Here is a 24,299-nt window from a genome sequence, read left to right as displayed (position 1 = left end):
GATTATATAGACCCCAAAGTATGTTCAGTAATTTATTCAAAAACTTACGACGCTGTAAAAATTATTCAGTAATTGAGAAAAGTGCGTCTGTTAGCAAAACCCGATTTACAGTCAGCTTTCTGACTTCTGCCTGTTCTCCCCGGGGAGTTCGACCAGCTGGGATTTAATTGTAAGGGAAACTTTTATTTCGATAAGTTTGCCTTTTGGTGTTCCTTGAGTTGCTCAATGTTGAATAATTCAGTACATTCCTAGAATGGTGTATCAAAAAGCAAGACGGTGCTGCACTGGGTCCTCCATTACCTTGACGATTATTTTTTCGTTGCCCGCGCAAACAGGTCAGACTGCTTTATATAAAGAATATCCTGTCGCAGTTGATAAATGTACCGCTTCCTGTTCCAGGTCATATATCTGGGTTTGGAGCTGGATTTAGTAGATATGGTTTTTTGCCTCCCGGAGGATTAACTCCAACAGCTTATCGAAGAGTTTCGGTACACTCCTACCAAGAAGAAAGTAACTCTTAAACAGCTTCAGTCACAAATTGGCTTACCTAGATTTGCGTGTAAGGCAGTGCGCCCCGGACGTGTCTTTTTGAGACGCTTTATTGACGCCACTATCGGAACTTATAAGTCGTATCATTTGCGTAGATTAACAGAGTCTATGAAAAGTTACTTTTGCGGCTGAAATTCCTGATTAACTGTAATGGGGTAACTGTTTTCTTGGATCAGTTACGGGTTAATAATGACGTGTTAGAGCTTTACACTGAGGATGCCTTGGGGGCACGTGGGGCCTACTTCAAGGGCAAGTGGAAGTAGTCAGGGTGACCAGACGAATAGAGCGGCAATGGGCGGGTTAAAGACATCCCCTTTCTTGAGCTATTCCCTATAGTTATACAACACCGATACCCCAAAGTCTCTGGTACGTCCAACTTTGATGAGTGAGGCAATCTGTTTATTGCTGTCGTCCTTTTCAGATTCAACATGGCGAGCATATAGCGTAGCCCGAGCTCTGTTTATGACTTTCATTGGGATTCAAACCTTGCTATTTTGTGGCCAATTCCGCTCAGTTAGTTAGTGCTGTACATTGCTCGCTTATTGCGACGTCGGCTATCTGCGACGACAGCTACTACTTACCCAATAGGCATTGGCTGTTTTCATAAACTTAGTTGCGCAATATTTTATAATTCAAAAATTGTTGGAAGGGATTAAACGTCAGGGTACAGAGTCAGACATCCGAACCCCTATTACAATAGAAATACTTCGGGGCATGTTATCCGTCCAGGATAAGGTGAGTATATCAGCTTATGAAGCTTCGATGTGCAGGGCGGCATTTCTGTTAGCATTTCCGATTTTCTCCGCGTGGGGCAATTTACTTCTCATTCGCGATCTCGGCCGAATACGCGAAGCCTAGTCATCTCGGACGTTAGCATCAGGAATCAAGGCAATACGCTGTACATTCACATTCGTTATTCTAAAACTGATTAAACGGAGAATGGGCTACCATAGTCCTGACGAGAAAGGGTCGCAATCTTTGACTAGTGCAGGCACTGACGGGCTATTTGGTCTCGCGTCGGGTCCTGTTATGTGCTCAGTTTTTTCTGTAATTTCAATTGTTCCCCCTTAAACAGATACCTGTTTTCGGCCCTGACCAGACGGTGTTTGCACTTTTTCTGGGTATTGAAGTTACGAGGTACAAACCTCATTCATTTCGTATCGGCGCTGCCACACACGCCGCGGCCGAAGGAATGACTCCTGGCGATTTTGAAGTTTTAAGGAGGTGGTACATAAGAATGCCTTTCACTGTGTAGTTGGCAGTTGGCCTGTATACGTTGTTTGGATTAACGTTTGCATATTGTTCAACAAAAATTTCTGCCGAGTCTGATTTGTGTTACAGATTGTGTCGGTAAGACAGTGTGGATCATGGGGCCAAGTTACACATACTGGACAGGGCGTCGAGCAGAAAGCAAGATCAGGGGAAGTCACCTCCACTTGGGTTCAAGGCTGAACATCACCCTCTACTGGCTTGGTAGTTGCGGCATGCGGTAGTCGTCTCTCTATCAAACAGTGAGGCAGAAGTTGCGCATCCGTCTTGTCCCAGATGAACTCCTGATCCACCTGGACTCCAACGGCTTGTTTTCGGTAAAACTGTTGCCTGGTACAAAACCAGGCTATTCACAGATGTTCCCACGCCTCAAATGGAGGGGCGCTGGGGGCATTATGAAGGATGAGACGTCACGTAAACGCCTGAACTGATCCGTCAGTAACCACGTGTTACATCTTAGAAGCTTTGTAATTAGACACTCTGGCATTTCCCATTCCTTGAGTAGCTTATACCGGGAGGACTTCGTTCATCTGACGGGTACAGGGACGATCTTTTTCCTTGATATTTTCTAGGAAGCAATACAAGGATTACTGACCCGTGGTACCTGGTTCTTTCCAAGTGTTAACTACTGAGACTTCCCAGTGGTACAAAGCTACAACTTAACCTCCGAGTGTTAACTCCTGACTTTTATGACGGAAACACAAATACACTGTATAAGGACACCATTTAAAGTCAATAATATTTCCCATTTCCCATGAGCAACTGATGATCAGGAAAAGGGATCTCGTAGGCCGTAGGTCAGGGGTTCAATCCCGAATTCAGTCATACCTAAGACTTTAACATCGGTAATCTTGGTACTACCTCTCTTGATGCCCTCCATAAGAGGAATGGACCAAATTCAGAGAAAACTGATCCAGTAAGCCACACCCAAACTGGGGTAGACTCAAACTCGACACTGTCCATTTCAGCAAGCTGCGTAAATAGTATATATCTAAAAGAGACAGTTCTGTATATACGTGAAAGGTTGTCATAGATTGGTTCAGTCTATACATGACTATGTTTGCTGTGTTTCGGGTATCTTTGACAAGTAATGCTCGCTTATACCCTCATCAGGAGTCCACGACAAAAATTAAGATAGCATATGTTTTGATTTGGATTTACGCAGGATTTCACGTAGGTCCTTGCCTCTACCTGGCCCAGGGTGCAGCCCACTCCCTTTACCTTTGTGACATTGCCATTTTCAGGCACATCAATCAGATTCTGAACAAATTTCCTCATCGCAATGTCATAATCTTTCACAAAAGATTCACAGATGATTATCATGAAGTCTCATGAAGTCATGATGGCTAAACATCTCTTTGAGCTTGGAACCAACAACACTCACTCCTTAAATTTACTTATGAGATTTCAAATTTCATTACTATCTTTAAGGGAAAGAGATTAAAGCGGGACTCGATCCTAAATCTGAAATGCTACTCAAAGCTCACCGAAACGTACCAATGTCTACACAGGGGTCGGCACAACACCCGTCCTGCTTCAAATCTTTTATTAGCGGTGAAATCACCAGGTACTGGCGTAATTGCAACAATGCGCCGGATTTCTTTGAGAAATCGGCACTCGTCAAATCTAAATTGCTCATCAGAGGCTACTCTGAAACTGAAGTTGATTCCAAAGTCATCAAAGTGAAATTTGAGGACCGTCCTATGAGTCTCCACCGGAAGAAAAATACTACTAAAACCGTGTCCAACAAACAAATACGTTTTATAACCACGTATCACAATCGTCAAAGGAATATAAGAAACATTCTTAACAAACACTGGCATTTGATCAAAGGAAATTTGACCAAAGATTCCAGTGAAATATTTCCTCTTCGTCCTCAAGTCGGTTATCGCACATTCTGGTTTGCACAGTCTCCAGTTAAGTGAATCAATAAGTCGATCGATCTTCTGGTTCGGGTTTAGAATGGTTTACACAGACATAAGGTCTCAAGGGTAACATAACAAATACATGGGTCATAACTTCTATTTATTCATTAAGCGACGTGCCAAAATGCTATGTCTAAATGCCTTTGAAAGAAGTCTCTAGGGTGTGTTTAATGAGGGTCTTTATTGAGGACTGTGTCTTTTTGAGGATATATTGGAGTATACTTCAGCCGATGAGGATCTGTGATGCGTACGGTGCCAAGAAGTCCATTCAGTGATGCATACGCTGCCAAGAAGTCCACTCGGTGATACCTACGCTGCAAATAAACCCATTCAGTGATGCTTACGGTGACAATAAGCCCTTCAGTGGTGCGTTTGGTGCCAATAAACCCACTCAGTGATGTCTGTGGTGCCAATAAGCCCCTTCAGTGATGCTTACGGTGCCAATAAGCCCCTTTGGTGATGCCTGTGGTAGCAATAAGCCCCTTTAGTGATGTATACGGTGCCAATAAGCCCCTTCAGTGACGCCTATGGTGCCAATAAGCCACTTCATTGATGCATACGGTAGCAATAAGCTCCTTTCAGAAATGCCTTTGGGTCTAATAAGCCCCATTCGTGATCATATGGTGCCAATAAACCCTTAAGTGATGCATAAAATGCTAAAATGCTCGTTTAGTGATGCATTTATTTTGTTTATTTCTTGCTGGCTTCCTCTCCGCCCGTACGTGGAAGGCCTGCAGCAACCTGCGAATGGTCGTGGGTTTCCCCCGGGCTCTGCCCGGTTTCCTCCCACTATAATGCTGGCCGCCGTCGTATAAGTGAAATATTCTTGACTACGGCGTAAAACACCAATCAAATAAATAAATAATAAATTTTGTTTATTTGATTGGTGTTTTACGCCGTAGTCAAGAATATTTCACTTATACGACAGTGACCAGCATTATGGTAGAAGAAAACAGTGCAGAACCCGTGGGCATATGATTCCAGGATTCATAACCAGAGAGGAAATGGCAATATTCCAGTGATATGAATAGGTAAGACTGTACATACACGAAAATGTATTTCCATCTTCTGACACTATAATTGTTTGACTTGTCTTTACAATGTAAGTACGCCTGGTGATTCCGTATAAGTAAAGATAATGCAAGCACTGTCACACAAATAGCATGTCCCATGTACCATACATTGTTAACTGACAGCGTATGTTATTTTTCGATTACAGTGAGAACTGACCATTCCAGTTCAAGGCTGTAATTGTTGAGTTCAAAGTCGTGTTGGCCAGACTGGCAGATATATCGTTGGTAGCAAGTATGATGATATCATATACTAAAACCATACCTTGATTGTAAAATGGCCACTCCGCGGAGTGTTGGTCCTTTACAGCAGAAATGTGACGATTTTAAGGCAGCCTCGTTTCTAGCCTTAGGATCACCGTGTTGGCAAATAGACTCTCATCTTTGGGTCAATACGGCATCCCTAAGTCCAATGCCAAGGCATTTTGAAAACATACGGTCATTAACATACAATAGTCGGCCGGGCGTTGCTGCTGTAGACCAAAAACCTGGCTTGGCACAGTGAATACAATGTAATAAATAAATAAATACATAAATAAATCAATCAATCAATAAATAAATATAAAGTTATTGCTTTCTGTAATGGAAAAAGCACTAACAATTCCACTAATGTTCAGTTGCGAGTGCTTTTTCCGACTTAATTCATAGTCTGAAATCGGCCTCACAGCACTTAATTTTATAGTAATGTCAAAGTCTTGTTCCATTGCCCATATATTATGCCACATGTCCAAATCACAGTCCCGGCCGGTCAACAATAAACAATACCCAGAGTCAAATATCCAAAGGTCAGTTTTATTAATAAAATAAGTGTCACGATATCTTAAAATATATATAATATTAACGGAAGATAGTTAGACATGAATTACGTAAGAGTTATTGTCGCCCACTTAAGGTGTTTGATCTCTGTTACAGCTCTGGCAAGCGCGAACATAATGGCTACTGCTCGCCACAGAGTGCTTTATTTTGCGTATTTTCCAGTTTCGAGCGACATTTCACAGGACACGCATTTAGAATCAGACATAATTTCTTGAAAAGAAGTTTATTTAGCAGAATATAGTTTGGCTTCGTCAGATATCTACAGTAAGCGAGCATGTAACGTGACACCAAATTCAAAACCTTTATTCAATCTACTTAAATTGACACTCTTTATGTGGACTTGCAGTCTACGAGCAACACCTGGACTAATCCGGGTAGTCCGGGTAATCAGTTTAGATCGGATCCGATGGCAAGTGAAATTATGATGGAAGACTATTCACATGTGACATTTATCAGAAAATGCGCAAATCTGGATTTCACTCTATATTTGTGTCCATCTTACACAGGGCAACAACCAACAAGTTAAAATGATCCTAAAAGTACATGGGATGTACAGAGCATAATGTGTTAAGACTATAAACTATTGTCTTTTAAGACTATGGCATTGGCTAGAAAAAGCTAAACTTTTCTCAAATTGTCAACCTAACGACCCATGCCAAGATACAAAGCAAACTTATACATATTGCATATATTTGCTTTTTTATAAGGATTATTTCGAGTTTTCCACAGAGATATAATAGAATACAAAGTTTTAGATACATGATAGTAGGAAACTCTTGAATACGTGCACTCACAATACCAGTGGCCTATGTCGTCTTTCTTTACTCGATCACCCACTGATAAATATAGATCCATTCTCCGTTGAAACAGCTTCGTGACCCAGTTATCAAAGAGCCAGTCAAATGGCACAAATGCCTGAGAGAGGGAAAATCCATACACAAACTATTACTAAACGGTTTACGTCATGTGATCCCATTGAAAGCTGACCGACTGGCTGGTCAGGCGAAGATAGGCTGGTATGCTCGCCGACTGGCAGTGAAAAGTGCTTTTGAGCTGTCGATCGGCTCGAAGGCAAGACAACAACAACAGCCACTCAACCAATTCGTCCAAAGTGTTAGAAAACTGTTATACTGTTGTTATAATATTCCTACCAGTCAGTAGATGGATAAACATGCTGCGAGTGCGTTTCCAGCCGTAAGTGTTGAGGCTAACTTTTCAGGCACATAATTGCCGCAGACTGAGTAACGACAGCTGATGCGTAGCCATGTGTCATTGGTTGTCTGCAACTTTTAAAGATTTACGTCACTGGGAATTTCCCAAGCTGACTTATAAAGGATAATGGGTCTGTATTTATCAGTGAGTGATCGAGTAGAGCTTGACGAGATAGGCCACTGATATTGTGAGTGTGTTAAACATGTTGATTGTACGCCCCAGGCTGCAGTGTAATATGCAAATTTCCAGACCCTTTGAGGTTGGAAAGGTGCATGTGTGTATTGTATAAAAATAGAAGGAAATAATATATGTTGTTGTGTACATTTATTGTTGTATTTCTTTTGGCAGTACATATCAAAATGCATAGATTTCAAGTGTCGAGGGTATGATGTGAAATTATTTAAAACCAGGGGTGATAGGAGGTGCATAACTCCCGTATTTACACACGGCTTCTGTCAGAGAAACTGGACAACACGTCAAATAAAACACTCGCGGGCAACAATATCGCCATTATATGTAAAGCATGATAAAGTCATTTTTACGCAGTTGTGGCCAGCAGATTTTTGTGCGATGACGCGAAATTGCTAGAACTCTTACTATAGCACTGTGTCGTTAGTTATATCGATAAAAGTGGAAAAATCCTTCGCAACTGAACCTTCGTGAACTGTCTGCACGTTTTAATCTGCTATCACGCGTCAGTGCGATTCTCTGCTTCTTCAAGTAGGCCTTGATACATTGCGGCATGGTGCTGTGATCGGTGATCTGTGTAAAGATTAGCGGGTACGATTTCTGTGTACAAGTACACGAGTTCGAATCTCACTTACAACATAGACAAAGAGTACATCAGTCAAGTACAACTCATTTCTTAGATTTCATCACTTGTTCCATAAATCTCTGCTAAAATGACACAATGGCCGCAGATAACAATGACACAATGCCGCAGATTACAAAAGCAACAAGGAGCTGTACATTCATTAAAATTAATAATTCTTGGAAGAATAAATTGTGATGCCACAACTGTCGTCTGACAAGTTGTAAATTGGGCTTCCACGCTCCTTCAGGCTTTGGCAAATTTACCCCGCCCTCTAACCGTATACTGTCAATTACTATTTATAAGCCTGCATAACATGCACATGAAATTATGTGAAAATATTTTAACTTATTTATAAAAGGACAGGGCCCCTGGGTTTGCCTGGTTTCCTGGGGAAAACCCACGGCCATCCGCAGGTAGCTGACAGATCTTCCCTCGTACGGCAGGAGAGGAAGCCAGCATGAGCTAGATTTGAACTCACACCGATCACATTGCTGAGATGCTACTGGGTCATTGCGCCGCTCTAGCCCGGCATCCAAGAAGTTGACTACTAGTACTGTCAGATAAGTCCGGCCTAATCAGTCCATCATTTACTGAGCTTGCTAGGATAAGGCTGCAATATTGTCGAAGTGGTGCTAAGCCATAATCATTCATTGACTGGGAAAAAATGGACACCACAAACAAACTCCATTGAATGTAGGCTTAATCAGAAATATTAAATAACCTCCAGGGAATCACGTTAGCTGTGATATTTAGTCTGGGAACACCGCACACTGGCTTTGAATGAACTGCTTATGTAAAAGTTTCAATATAGTCTTTCAAGTTCAAGATCCAGAGATATTGGTATTTTTAAGGACCTAGTAGCCTCGGTTTCGACAGTAGTTCATGCAAAACTGTCTGTGTATATACGTGTAACACACAGCAAAAGCGGCGTTTATTTAAATCGTTTATTTTTATGCGCAAATCTAAGCGCATGATTTGTCCGTTATTTTTTGCATGTTTAGATCCTTAATATGTTATACGCCCCGGAAGTACACAGGAGCTTCTCACATATGCGGTCGCCGTGAGTTCAAGTCCAACTAATTCTGGCTTCCTCTGGTCGTTAGTTTCCCCTGGGCTCTGGGGTGAAATATTTTTGAGTACAGAGTAAAACACCAATGAAATAAATAAATAAATAAACGTTATACGCCTCAACACGTTTAGTCATTTAGCATATTTTAAAACACGTTTTGACTCTGTCTAGGAGAAAACATGTTTAGCGTCTAAACATATTATAAGAAATCAGTCGAGAATGACAATAATAAATAACTAATGAATGCAAAATTAGGAAGCAAATGAAATACATTTATTTTCATCTCTCATTCACATTCCGTGGTTCACAGCTGTCTGTATTAATATAATGTGTTTTGAAATGGTTATTTAGATTTATTTTTTTTATTTGATTGGTGTTTTCACTTATACGACGCTGGCCAGTATTTTGGCGGGAGGAAACCGGACAGGGCCCGCGGGAAACCCACGACCACCCACTGGTTGCTGTCAGACCTCCCCACGTAAGGCCGGAGAGGAAGCAGCCTGAGCTGGACTTGAACTCACAGCGACCGCATTGGTGAGAGGCTCTTGGGTCATTACGCTTCGCTAGCGCGCTGATCAACTGACCCACGGAGGCCCCTGGGCATTTAGATAAAAGAAAAAGACACATAATTTTGAAAAGAATATACAAAAGTAATTTAACTGAATTTTATTTACTTCATATTTTACAAGATAGAATATTCACACTGATGGTGACTAATACCATGGGATACACACAAAAAGGAAAAAACAAAAGCAGGATTTATTCTTCATGCTTGACAAAATGTGAAACCTCCTATAAGACAGTTTTAAGGTACACTATCACATTACTGTAGCAAAAATACGCTATTACTTTGTTGTGCATGCAGAAATATGGCCTAATGCATTTACAAGAATGTGCTTGAATGTGCCTTACAAAAGACATTTATCAAAAAGTTGCGCAGCGTAATGACCCAGGAGCCTCTCACCAATGCGGTCGCTGTGAGTTCAAGTCCAGCTCATGCTGGCTTCCTCTCCGGCCGTAAGTGGGAAGGTCTGCCAGCAACCTGCGGACGGTCGTGGGTTTCCCCCGGGCTGTGCCCGGTTTCCACCCACCATAATGCTGGCCACCGTCGTATAAGTGAAATATTCTTGAGTACGGCGTAAAACACCAATCAAATAAATAAATAAATAAAACAATACCACGAAGGAATCCTTAGAATGCAATGTGCCTCCTTGTTGCAGGACGGATTTCCACCGCTCTTTTATCTAGTGCTGCTTCACTGAGACGCCTTACCGTGACCCCTTTGTTCGTCAATAGTTTTCTGTTCCTAAACCGCTCCGCCCGAGCCATTATAATGATACGGGTTAACCAGTCGTTGCACTATCCCCTTCATGCTCGCCAAGCGAAAAAGCTGCAAGTTCCTCTTTGAAAATCTTTTGATCTACCGCTCCCGATGCGGACGCTCTACCAACTGTGCTATCGGGGCCGGTGAAACACATAAGGAAAACAACATTACAAAACAGCTACGCTAATCTAGGTGTTGAGGAGGAACTACCCTTTTCACATGAAACTTTTACAAACGCCAAAAGCAATGCTTACGTCTGTTTAGCTGTCAGCTCTGTGTCCTGCTTCCCGTGCAAATTTCACGGCCTGCTCAACTCTGTATTACTTCAAAGGTCGCTTTGCACTTCAGATTCCTATTAAATCAGAAACCACAAAAAAAGGTCAAGATCATTAATCTTCATGTTATATGTTTGAATATTCAACTTTGAAGAATAGATGTACTAATGTATCAGGGTAATTTATTTAAAATCACAAGGACACAACATACCATATCTATCTGTGAGGACTGATAAACAACTAAAATGGTGACAGCCTATAGTTTTACCCCTAAACAACAGAAGCATGTGTTAAAGTTACCAAGAAAACAATAATGTGTCATTCACTTTGCTGGATGCAATAATACCAGCATAATCTAACATGCTAAGGCATTTGGGTTATGAAATTAAAAAAAGGCTATTTTTTCACAATGCCTTATTTAGAACTGTAAATTTAAATGTGGCGATGTAAAACACTGGGAGATCAAGAAAAAGCTAATTCAAGAGAGAAGCAACGTCACCAGACGTTCGATGCAGGAGCCCGATCTGGTAACAGAAAACTATTGACGAACAAAGGGGTCATGTGTCACCCCACGACCACGCCAGTTGCGATACCATATGGGCGTGTTTTGATTAGATAGCATCACTTGTGGTCTTTTTGGACGTAAGGATTGGGTAGTCTGGTAGAGACAATACTTTATTTGTAGTAATTTCTACCGGACGCTAAAACCATACCCCGAAAGCATAGATCAGATCGCGAAGTGCATTTATACACGTCTAGAATGCGGGCCTATACACATAACAGTATCTGTGAAAATACATTTTAGTGACGTTTTTATTTTTATATACTTTAAAGGATTATAGTCAAAAGACAAGTGAGAACTTCGTCATAAATTATTGTAGGCTGTAAAGTCAAAGATTTATCCCTATAAACGTATTTAGCAGTGCTGAAGATAAGTGCTGAAGCCAATATATGTTTAGATTTTAAACACGTACATGTTTGGATGTCAGATTGGTTATGAGAGCAAACGTTAAAGGCACCAAACACGTTTGCACATCAAACATGTTTAGGTCATTCGTGCTTTATCTAAGGATGCATTTCTTAACATGTTCAGCACACAACTTATTAACGGGGCGTTTAATACTAAACGGCCTTTTTGTAGTGCAGTGTATTAGACCGTAACGATGTTGTTAGTAAACTAATAGTCGTAAAGACGTGGACCTCGTCATTTTCGTTATTTTCCTGCCCTTATGTTAAACACTCATCAAATAAACTGATAAATAAGTATAATTACCAGATCAAAAGCAAATAACTGGTCCAGCGATATAAAATACTGTTAGTTGTTAGAATCCGCTAGCTACCTATATCATTTTCGTAGTTTCGAATGCAGTTTACATGTAAGTATAAAGTAAGGAACCCCGGTTTGTCTGTTCTGAAATTTCCATAGAACGGGTCATTCGATTGATGTCACACTTCCCTGGGGTATTGCAATCAGGGGTGAAAAAAAAGTGCAATGAAAATTAGGCAATGATTCCGTCACCAAAAGTCACTTTACTGGTATGTGAAAATTATATTTTCTTTTTAAGTGAAAAAAAGTAATCTCGGAGGGTAACCGGCTTACAGGTGCATGGCTGTTGTATAATCACATGTATACCAGGATAGGACTATTGTCCTCTAGCCTCTAGCTTCAAGGGGACTTTGTATTTACTTGAATTGTTTTTATTTATTTATTTATGTTTTATTTTATTTATTTTTTATTTATTTATTTATTTATTTATTTATTTATTTAAGCTCGTATTACTTCTGTAGCACATGTTATGAGCACATGTGACGCACAAATTAAAATCCATTTCTCTCAAAAATATTGGTTAGCATCGTAATCACCAGGAGACAACTTGTAACTCGATAATGCTGGTAATGACAACGCACGAAAAAGAAAATTCAACTGTACAATAAACATCTGTTGTTCCGTCCAATTTGCACCCACATTCTCGTGCCTTGGTTACGCCTAGAGACTCGCTGCTAAAAGGCTTATCTAGGCATGACGATAATTCTCTGGTAAATAAATAGCGCCGTTCCAATTTAACGAATAGAAAAGAAACCAACCACCAGTTTACACATAATTTTGTAGCCTACGTTGCTCGTGAAGCAATTGCACGTTTTAGTTCTGGAGACAACCTCTAGACATAAATTAGTACAATAGCTTTTGGATAAATTTTGAACAATTTCTCTGAAATTATACGTTTGGAACGAGGTAGTCACAAAAACTTTCTCCCGACCTTTCTTCTCATTAAGACTTGATACATAGCAATGTCTTGCATCCAAGGGACGCACAATATAGATTTCTTGGAACACTTAAGGCATTTTCTCTGAAGAATATTAGTTAGATGTCTGCTCGAAGGAATAAGCCACGAGGCTAAACGTGAGACACCCTACTCGTGTCTCTCTTCATTTTATCATTGTTTTATGTACATGTACATGAAAATTTTGAACAAAACATGACTTTAGCTACCCGATTCACCTTAAAATTCTTGTGAAATGAATATTTCAGTTAGTAAAATGCATAGTTTATGGATAATACCGAGCGAAGAGAGGCCTACGCGTATGGTGTAAGTTTAATTCATTTACCAGTCATATTCTTGAGACACGGTAAATATGGCCGCCGAACTTCCGGTCTATAATGGCTGCCATGGTGAAAATGATGATGGGAAAAATACCAAACAGAATCAACCGCTCCAGATTCTAAAATTTGTGTGCGCTGAACGTTTTTGATTTTCACCTCCTGACACATAATCACAATTAATCTTTTAAACATTTTCTTTCTCTGTAACTCCTAGCCATTGTTGGCGTAAGAGCCTTAATACTCGACAAAGTTCAGCCTTGAGGTATAGCAATCACGCGCAAATCAGCGATCGGCTGTATGCTAGCTTCAATGAACTTTTCACATGACTCAGTTGAATGTAAATTGATGCTTTTTCGAATGAAAAGGGTTCTCTTGACACTTGTCGGATATTTTACTCAATATTTATTATTCACATTATTCACATGTTTTTTTGGGGGGGGCGGGTACTAGGCGAAAACAGCACAGGCCGTACGTTCATAACAGCGATGCCGATGGTATCAGGCAGAAAGATACAAAAACCGAACAAGTATTTTCCCACATTCGACATACGCAACAGCCAAAATAGGTCTATATATTTGACAAATTCTTTGTTTACGCTTTCAGCTTCTATATAAATGGCTTATATGTAGATAATAGATAATGTAGCACATGTACCCCTAGTTATTAATTTGCCTAATAGATGTACAATGTATACGTAGACCTGCGTTCGGTCTTAGGTTTTGCCTATTTCATATTATTAATTATTGTATGCTTCCCCCTACGCTGAAATCCACTGATGTGCGCCACCTTGGGGTAAAGTGGCCCGGCTCAAAGGGGCACTATCACAATGTCATAACGTCACAACCCCAAAGCTGCGCATTGTAACAACATTACGTGATACTGGCATTTATATATCAGTGGAGTTCCATAATTAAAGATTTATTATCTGTTTCTGTATGGCCATACTCAAGAATGATGGTCAGTTTTATGGGCGGAAGAATCCAGCGTGCTAGAAATAAACTACTGACCTTTGGAAAGTTACTGATGAAATTTCCCATGTGTGTTGTATAGGCTTGTACATCATATATCTCGCTGCCTCGCTACCTCGCGTCCTAATCCTGACTTTCAAGGAGTCAAGTAACGAGGCATCGAAGCCAAAGCTCGACCTTTATAATACAAGGCTAAGTAGCGAGGCAGCCAAGTAGCGAAACTGGTTATGAACCCACGCCGCGCGTGTCCCTTGGACAATCACTTTAACCATACGGCCGCGATCCACCTCTCCTAGCTAAGATATCAGACAGTATCAGAAGCATAAACGCGCAAAAAAACGCCATCCTTAACCATCGACCAGCCACCAGCAAATATCATTGGCCTCCTTGTCGGATAAGTTCAGCGGAGCTTTTCATCAGCACCAGACTTGAGAACCGAGAAATGACAGATCTGCACCATGTGGAAGAATTCAGAATTCAGCCACAAAAGTTTATCTGTCCGTGGTGGAATCAGTAGTTGCTTAATGTTGGCTCGCCTGTGACAGTATATAGAAAACCAGATCACGGTTTATCCCATAGTGCCATTCCTGGAATACCCGTGGCGTCAATATCACAACCAAATCTGTGTCATTAAATATAAAAAGAAAAAAAATGCTGTTCGAAGTCGCCGGCATCCGGGCATTTGCTGTTTTACCCGCGCCTATTCGCGAAGACAAGGAGGTGAAAATTTCTAAATAACATGAAAGTCAATTCCAAACTCTGCCTCACGGGAAGAAGAGTCTAAAACTACGCTTTGGCTGTTACATATGGTACCATATTGTTCTGTTGTCAAATACAATATATTTTTCCGGATATTATCAGGCACTGTTCTGAGAGTGATAACGACAAATGAACAAGAATCCCTTTTTGTTCATTTGTCGTATATCTTCAATTCCCATGTTACCTTCAATCCTCGTCGTTCACCACAACTGAATGAAGTTCCCGGATTTGAGAAAATCGAAAAACTATGTAGAAAAACGTGGTGTGAGTAAGAGTATTCTGGCAGTACCCGACGTGATAAGATGGCCGTGATGTCGTCAGTCCTCAGCAGATAACGGATGATGGATGTCCTATGTTGTTTGGGTCGCTTTTACATTTTTGATGTTTGGCTTTTCCGTACATACATGACCTTAACATCCAATGGCATAACCAAGTTAAAAACCAGTTTGAGCTGAATAATTTCCTTGATGGGTAGTAGCGAATGCAATGTGAGGCAGCGCAATCACAGATAAAAGTGCATATGCAATGATAAAGCTCAGCAGTGACTTTGGGACGTTCACAGCAGTCCTTTAGAGACCCTTTAGAGTTTAATTTCCGGATGACGGCTCTGTTCAGTTTCCTGCCACCATAACGCTGGACGCCGTAGTATAAGTGAAATATACTTGAGTACGACGTAAAACACAAATCGAATAAATATAAGGTATCGGTATAAGGTACGAAACTCAAAACCGATGGTACATGAGGGGTGGGTTCGAACCCGATCTTGAACAGACAATCGTCACGTACGACACCACCTCACACCCCGATTATTCGTGGTCCTTGGGCAACAATCACTGGGTAAACTGCACTCAAGGGCTGTTTGCGCAGTTATGTGTTTGTTGAAGACCACTTAAACAGCCATCGTATGAGTACAAAAATCAAGTAAATGAATGCATCTAACTTGGTTTCTTTCGGGTAGAAACTTTTTTACAAGATGCCTGTCACGATACCTCGAACATAAGGTTAGCTATCTGTGTTTTTTATCATTATGTATTGTCTTTGGCAGAAACAAGCCTTGATTTTGTTTGAAAATTATAGGGGAAAAAGCATGAAAGAGGTTCCCGGAACGCATCTGTTTCCGATTTTTTGCACAACGAAAATTTTTTGAGCTAGACTTCTTGTACATGCATCTGAAATAAATGATCTTAGCATTTCCACTGTGCGTTTTTGTGTGCCACGTTGATTTCTGTATATAAAGCTGTTGGCTTCGGCATATAACCAAAAATATCATAAAACACATACGTTTCTTTAATACCTGGTAAATGTATTTCTACCATGATGTATTCCACACAAACCTGCCATTGGTTAAAGAAAACAAAACGCTTATTATCCAAACCATCCACGACAAAACATAACAAAAAAGCAAACTGAAGTATGAAATCGTATTGTTTGTCATACCCACGTCTCATGCATTACTCCACAAAAGATTAACATTGAACCGTACGCTTTAAACTAATAATGATAATATGTATGATGGCCGATAAGGGCCACAGCGTTTGCCTGTTATTTGCTTGGGAGTGTAATTGCGATGCGAAGGGGAGAAGTTACGACGCGAAGGGGCGATGAACCGATAAACCGATGAGAAGAAACGATGATACCCTTTAGCAAAGGGACGATGAGAAATTGTGATGCGATGCGAATTGGCGAAAATGAGATGAGAAGCTGTGACGATGCGCTGTCACAGTAGTCCTTATCAACCATCCCAGCACGGGATATATGTGAATGTGAGTTTCGATATCGATATACAAAGAGTACATCGCAAAAGGCTGTGACAAGATGAGAAAACAAGAACTTCATCAAATAAAATATGGCAATTAACACAACCGTTAAGATTAGTATCTAACTAGACCCCCGGAAAAAAATTAAATATGTAAGAGCGAGTTTCTCAGATACGCGTATGTTAGGTATAGGTACTTGTAGAACATAATTATATTTATTTATTCAATGATGGCACTCATTTGTATCGTTAGAGGAAGCCGGAGTGCCCGTCATAAACCACCGGCCTTTGCCTAGCTTCCACATGCGTCGTACACATATGTACATGAGATTGGCGGAGGAAAAGTTTAGCAAACGTTAGACTGCACAAACTGTCACACAAGCGCCGTAAACCGCTTATTGTCACCAAGGCTTTATGAGAATCGATAGAGGGGAAATCTACAAATTTCCTGCGCAAGAACAACAAGCACTTTGTTTACATAACAGAAATATATTTATTTAGCACACAACAAGTCTGTCGTAATACTATCACAAAAATGTGTGAAAGGCACTGTCTCTCAAAGAACTTGTTTTAGGGTTTGTCCCTTTGTTATGCATTCAATTCTCCTTTTTAGAAAGTTACATACAAACACTGTCGCGTTCAGTATCATATTTTATTTTTAAATTTTTATAAGTGTTTTTGGCTTTCTTGTTTCTTCCGACCTAGTGTCGCCTTCATTGTGTATGCGAATGCGTATGTGTGGGTGTATAAACTAACAAATCCCACTGGAAGGAGTCATTACAAACTTAAAGCTTATAAATCAACATCTGATGCATTATAGCTACATTTTCAGTATATAGTTAATGATATTTAACAATCGACGTCCCTTAGTATTTTCATTCATAACCAAACCTAAAAATCTGCCATTTTTGATAAAATGAAGAATCTAAAAATGGCGTTACATTTTACAATAAACAAACAATTACAACGCTTTACCCTTTCGAGATATGAATTCGTGTAGTGTTATTCTGAAAATATATACTTTCATCTGCAGTAATCGCATCATGTAAATATTTCAAGCATTTTGGTTAAAGAAGGTTAATGTTGTGTAGTAAACAAAACAGTGTGCTGTCCAGAACAGAATGCGAAATTGTGACCGGTTTCATGAAGTGTTCTTGGCTCAGAGCTACTTAACACTAAGTATGCTTCATGAACCGATCCCTAAATTAGAGTGAGCACTTGTCTCCATTAACGGAATTTTAATGTAAATTCCCTTTGAACGCCAGTCTTCATGCGGCGGTCATATTGTTGGTCATATATCGTGAGTCATGTAAGGTAACAACATCCATGGTGGCGCTTGCCCAATTTCCTATTGTCACATCGGGTCGTGTACTGTAGACGGAATGTTTGAGTTTACTTACACGTGGTGCTGAAATAGGTGAGGCAGTTCACTTTGCTTCCAATGCAAGATGATGCATTGAGGAATTACGTTGCGACAAAACCACCCAGATGGCGTAACTCCAAACGTCTTTTCCAAACAGTTTAAAGCAAAAAAAAGCACTAAAATGAAGAATACATCGCATGAAAACCATTTAACATTGTCCAGCAAAACAGAACGCTGGTTGTTTTAGAATTTTGCCAACCGAGTAGAATGATCTTTAAATAACCCGAACTATTTTCCCTAGACAATGTTTAATGGTCTTTAGTCTGACACACACTTTAGGTTAGTGTTTTACGTTACTTGCTTTTAAATATGCTTATCACTTATCACAAAGACGACCACAGTCCGCTTATCACAATGCATTATCATCGTCCGCTATTATCACTTTGTCAGCATCACATTTTCAACAAGTGTCTACTTTTCTCGCCATTAACATCACATGATGGCCGGTTCATAGTATTTTATCATAGCCATAAACACACGAACAAGGAGCTCGTCATACCCTTTCACATCTTTACCAAAGCTATTCAGGGCCGTGCTCTTTTTTCTTCTTCTCCCTATATTACGTCACACTTTTCGATGCATGAGTGCTCTTCAGTAGTGCAAAAACAATTCCACGATTTGAATTGACTTTGTTGTAGCCAATCACATTATTCTCTCCTTCGTCCTGGAGATTACAACGATGTTGATCGATCGGAAGAAGCTGGACTGTTATCACTCGATATCACGTGACAGTTTCTGTCTAACGTTTTCAGCAAAATTCCTTTATTTTCTAGGTTTGTTGTAACTTTGGCTGATTTCCGATGACAGAAAGCACAGCACAAAATCTGCTTTATATGCACGAACAATAGTTTGATGTCCCTTCTGTAGCTCGAGCTCATGGCGGCATGTAAAATAGGGTTTGTTGTCACAGAAGACTTGGCACATAGTGATGGCAAAACAAACATTGGCATTGGGAACTCCTTCAATGGAATCACCATTGTCAGTAGTCCGACAATGGCATACGGCGTCCAGGCTATTACGAATGCTGCACACATGGACATTGTCTTCTGAAAACAGAAATAACAGCAGATTATAGTCAATTCGCCTCTTTACCGTATAGTATCAGTTTTGTTCATTTGGTGAATTCGTTAATTTGTCTATTTTGGCAACCATGCTCTGCTACCTGGCATGTACAACATGATGTTATTATGTGTCAGTATTTGATTAACACTTTAGATTAACTAATATGAAATACAACAGCATAGAGAGTAAAAGCAAGGTAGCGAAGACAGCGTGATAGTTGACAAATAGTTCAAAGTGAAACCGCTCTGTTTATTTACCTCAGCTAAGGTTTTATTCTACTTAATTTGTGGCAGCTTAGACGCCAAATAACACTCAAACTTGCGCAGAAGTAGATAAAATATATGAAATTTATTAAACGTCACTGGTCTGGAGTTGGTGAAAATGTTGTGTTGTCATCACATTCAATGGATAGTCACATGAATCAAATCCAAAGTCCACCAGCAGAATGTTTCTTAATGTAGTAATGCAAATCTTAGTTATTTCTATCGGAACTATTAAACACGGCGTTGCCAATAAAGGACTGTCCAGTTGGAACTCTTTTGTTGCAAGGATAAAACAGACCTAAAGTGTCATGTGACTTTAGGCAATCTTGACCTTTTCCAGAGGCACAAATAACACCTCTTTCCTGTGGGAACTTCTCAAGTTCACAAACGCTCAGATTCTGAATTTTCTCCATCTTTCGTCTGATCTAAAAGACTTTTTATCAGACTTTTTTCAGACACCCGTGTTATAGTAAAAGTGATCAAAAATAGTTGCGTAACATTTTCGACAGGTCACATGATACAGTAGGACTTTTGCTATCTTCATCGATAAAAGAGTTCGAACTCAAAACTCTTGTATAAGGCTTACGAGGTTAAAACTAAGATGCATGCAACCGTAATCTACTTACCATGGTCAGATTTGAAGATCGTTTATCTCTTGCTTTTTTTCTGTTTACCATTGAACGATCCGACTTGTTCTTCTTCTGAATGATTTTCGAATAGCTGAATACCATAATTCCCACAGGAACCGCCAAGCAAAAGATACAAGCTGATACCAGGAAGGAGAGATTGCGCATGTCCCAGAACAAACTGCATGCCGTTCCGTATGGAGTATAGCCATATTCCCCCCATCCAAAGAAAGGACCCGATGCCCAGGTTATGCCGTGTAAATACGGGAAGACAATGAGCATCACTTTATCAGACAATCGTCCACGATACACTATATACAAGAAAAAAAAAACAAGCACAATCTATTATTCACGATATTAAATACACCTTCGACGTATAAATGTGACCCTCACTAGCGCAATCGCCTAAATTCTTGGATACTTATTCATCTTTTTTTTTTCATTGTTGATTAACAAACAAGAATGATTCACTTATACAAATCAGTTTTTATTAGTAGAAAAAACCGGGGTAAGCCAAAGACCTTTGTCAAGGTGCTGACGTGCTATTTACTAACCAAGCTTGAAAGCGGGGAAATGTACAAATTCGTTGTCTGATGCCGAGTTTGAACCGGCTCCTATTGTATATTGTACAATAGAAGACTGGAAGATCAGCACCTTTAACCGCTCGACCACCGATCGTAATTTGTCAGCTGGGTATCTGACATAATGGTTTACTCGGGGAAATTCAGTCATAGTCAAATTGCTCCAGTACATCGTTAATCAGCAGCCAGATAAATAAATTCAAAGTATAAATAATTTGCTTTGCTTTTCATCGTTCACTGATGGACAGTGGGAGTGGCTCTTGCAAAAATGTTTATAACACGTGTCACAATGGCAGTTACAATAGGCTTTGCCTACGAACAAATTGCACGTGCGGCACTTAGCCTTTTGTAATTTTTACGGCGATTGTCATACTGTGTGATCAAAGCTTAATTGGGTGCACGTGAATGTCTTGAGAAGAGTAAGATTGAGTCATAGTAAATGATGTGTTAATACAGAGTACGATTCCGCTTGCTACTGAATGAATATGATCAAATCCACCTCGGAATCGGGTCGACCTTGCACGAGTAAATGTAACGTCATTAAACAGGGCTCACCATGACATGGTGTACATGAGGCCGAACTTTTACACACCATCTGGTACCGCATAAATGCTATCTCCGCTAAGGACATCATGCTGGCCACCCCCAGAGAAAACGACATAAAGGCAAAATAGCGGCAACCTGTAACGAAGAGCGAAGACATATTAGATTCAGGTAAAATAACTCACAGTGATGGAGAGTACATTGGGCACAGCGGGATTTAGCGATCTCAGTAGTGTGATTTGTTTCACGAGTATTCTAATCAACAAAAATCGATCGCTGTTTCTTTCTTGGAGTGTCGTCTAAACTCAAACGAACCTATAGAGTTGTGACATAACCAGTGATGTTTTTATTTAGTTACTTTACAATTCAGAGCAATATAGAGATGTGACTGATTGTTTTGGTTTCTTAGTTTATGGATTGGTTTTTTTATTATTTGCTTTACAATCCAGAGCAATATTAAGTTCTGACCTACGGATTGATTTCTTCATAATTTACTTTACAATGCACAGCAATGCTTTACTATCCAAAGCAATATAGAGAGGTGATTTAAGGGTTGATTTTTTTCATTTTCCTTACAGTGCTGAGCAATGTAGAATACACGTGTATTTATTCAGTGATTTATCTGGCGTGAGTGCGTCTGGCAGCGAGTGTCATCAATAACCCAAAGGATTTCCAAAGAATACGGTGACAGACAATCTGACACTAACACAGAAGGTAACTTGTGGGAAGGTCTCATTTCCAGAATGAAATATGATGTCCTGGTATGTAGAGTACGACAGCCTGTGATGTCTGAAAATGGCTGAAGTTGCGAAATATAGAGCAGATAATTTTTCAAGGCTGTAGCGAAATTAATCGCGCGAGCAATTCTCTCGAGGGAAATGGAAAATCTAACACCTTTGCTTAGACACCTTTGACCATTGTTTGGCAACTTTTATCAATGAGACATTCCAATAACCCTGATGGGAATTTCTATGAAGCACAATTACCTGCATCTCCGAAACTCCAGCGATGATTAATGTTGGAATAAATAAACAAAGGGAAAACGGTGAGAGCCAGTCCTATGTCACTAACAGCCAGGTTTATGATCAGACACTCAATTATGCGCAGACGTTTCCTCTTCCTGTACGCAACGCTCAGGAGAATCCCATTCAGGCATAAGGAGGACGTGGCTGGAAACGGAAGTGACAATGCAAGAATATCGTTATAACGTGAATGCGCTTCAGCATGAGAGCGCAGTGCTAATAGCTATCTCGATGTTGGTTTATGGACTAATGAGAAAGCAAAGAAATTAACGTGTGGCCGATATGCAGCCTTTAACTTTTGGTTCATATAATAGCCTATTATTAATCTGTCAGTGTCTTTCTGATCATATTTCGAAAGCTGCTTGGGTTGCGAAGCTAGACTGAGAATAAATCACCCAAGTAATGTATCTGAACGTTTCTATGTTAGTATGTGGATAAATATAGGCACTAACACCAACCTACACGCTTTAGGTTGTGCAGAACTTCCACCTTTACATGTACAGAACTTCTTATTTTAAAGTTAAAATAGTTAAGTTTGGTCGGCCGTATGAATTTCGTTTAGAATTGTATACATGTTGGTAGCTTCAAAAAGCTCATTTTAAGATATCACAATTTCAAAAAGCAGGACCGTTGTTGCTCATAAGTATCAAACAAAAACTGAAAACTTCAATACATTTCATTCAGAGATAGCCTAGTTATTTTTAACACTTTGTCAAAGAAGAATGCCTACAGCGCTGGCAAATTCACCAAATCCCAAAGCCAAATTCCACTAGCAGCTTTGTGTTTGTTGGTGTGTCGCTTGCCTTGTTAGGAGGTTAAAGTCTTTTTAAAGATTGGTTGACTCCATTGACAGTACAGGGTTACGCTACGGTCTTTATGCTGTTAAATTTACTGTATCTGTGGTAAGCCTGGCGACCCAATCCTCAAAAGTAAACTGTAAATCCCACACCATCTCACTGTGCTTAGCACGATGTCAGGAGGTACTAATATAACTGAAGACGTACAACACAGAGAGTAAAACCAGAGCAACGACGAAACTGTGATAGCTGAATAAGGTCTCTTGTCAATTTATCGCAATCAGGTTTTTATTCCAAATGCAAATGCTTAAATGTTAGCAAATTATAGGCCCCTAGTACTATGACTTTAGACTGCCTTTTTTCAGTTGACATTGTCCGGTTGGGATTGAATCCGGAACTCTGGCTTACCAGGTGGATACGTCCCGCCGGAACATTTCAATGTGGTGCCTTAACAAAAGTATAGTTTGTCCAAAACGAAAGGCGGGATAACTTACCTATAGACACACTGTACAAGGCAACGACAAAGTCCCAGTTTGGGGAGAGTTTTGAAATAGACTCCGTTGAAGCACTTGCTGTAATTTTGTCCGTGAAGTTTATCATATCCAAGCGTGGAGACATTGTATCACAGGTTTACAGATAAGGATAAGAATGCAAGAATGTCCATGGAACAGCCGTTCTGTGTGATTCTTGGCTGGATTCGTCCCGACGTCTCCGCTACCTGCGAACTGTGGCAGTCATAACATAGCAGTGATACGTATATATGGATACATGGACTGTGTACCGCTAGCATCACAAGTAAATGCGCAAAACCAGGGAATGACTTCTCATTCGTTCATACAGGAACGAAGCCGTGCGCTGAAAGATAGCTGGCTCATCCTGTCTGGGATCTTCGTGAGGCGACGGATCAATGCTGCTGTCAGACGAGACAGCATGTACATCTGAACACTGCACCTGTCTATAACTCTCTGTCTGTAAGCTCTTCCCAGGTGTCTTTTATGAGCCGCTGTGATTTCATTCGCCTGTACATGGCGTGGTTGCTTTATTTCGTATTTATAACCAATCCTCAAGCAGATCAAAAACCGTGTCAGTACAGGTAAAGAGATTCAAGTATGAATATGTACATTAAAATTTAACGGGACTTTAAATTTTGCCCCTTTTACGGATTCTCCAGTCATACAGCAACGCCACCCGATCAAGCATTTAGAAATCTGAAATAGTTAAGTCATTTGTATGATATAATGTTATGATATAAACAACATAAGAAATAGAAAAACAAAGCTATGACGATGCTAAAACATAAGTAAGTAGGAAATAAATATTTCGTCTCACTTTCCGGGTACACAAAAAAACTTACTGATGTACTGATGCCTTGTTTACTTTTGGCGTTCAGTCTTCATTTAGTCAGAGGTATATATCAATGTTTGAATCGACAAAGTTGAAAAATCTCATCAACACTATTTCCACACACTTTTGTGTTTTCACACACTCTAGTGCTCTCAGAGAATTTCTCAACCTCAGATTTTCTTTATTTGTCATCCTGTCCAAGAGGGACATAATGCGCTAACACGCACTGC

The 24,299-nt window shown here is 40.1% G+C and overlaps 1 protein-coding gene across 1 annotated transcript; it reads right to left on the bottom strand.

Moving 5' to 3' along the window:
* Positions 1-1,991: 1,991 nt before the first annotated feature.
* On the bottom strand, positions 1,992-23,343 carry LOC135467079 (opsin-5-like). The gene is made up of 6 exons (XM_064744839.1): positions 23,220-23,343; positions 21,893-22,075; positions 20,919-21,044; positions 19,831-20,093; positions 18,774-18,877; positions 1,992-2,148 (listed from the first exon to the last, which is right to left on the bottom strand). Exons 1-6 carry the CDS (start codon positions 23,341-23,343, stop codon positions 1,992-1,994), a joined length of 957 nt encoding a protein of 318 aa, XP_064600909.1.
* Between the last annotated feature and the right edge of the window lie 956 nt (positions 23,344-24,299).

Source organism: Liolophura sinensis, chromosome 6 (assembly GCF_032854445.1).
Source record: "Liolophura sinensis isolate JHLJ2023 chromosome 6, CUHK_Ljap_v2, whole genome shotgun sequence".
In the NCBI taxonomy this organism is placed as follows: Eukaryota; Metazoa; Mollusca; class Polyplacophora; order Chitonida; family Chitonidae; genus Liolophura; species Liolophura sinensis.
This window is presented reverse-complemented; position numbering and strand designations above follow the sequence as displayed.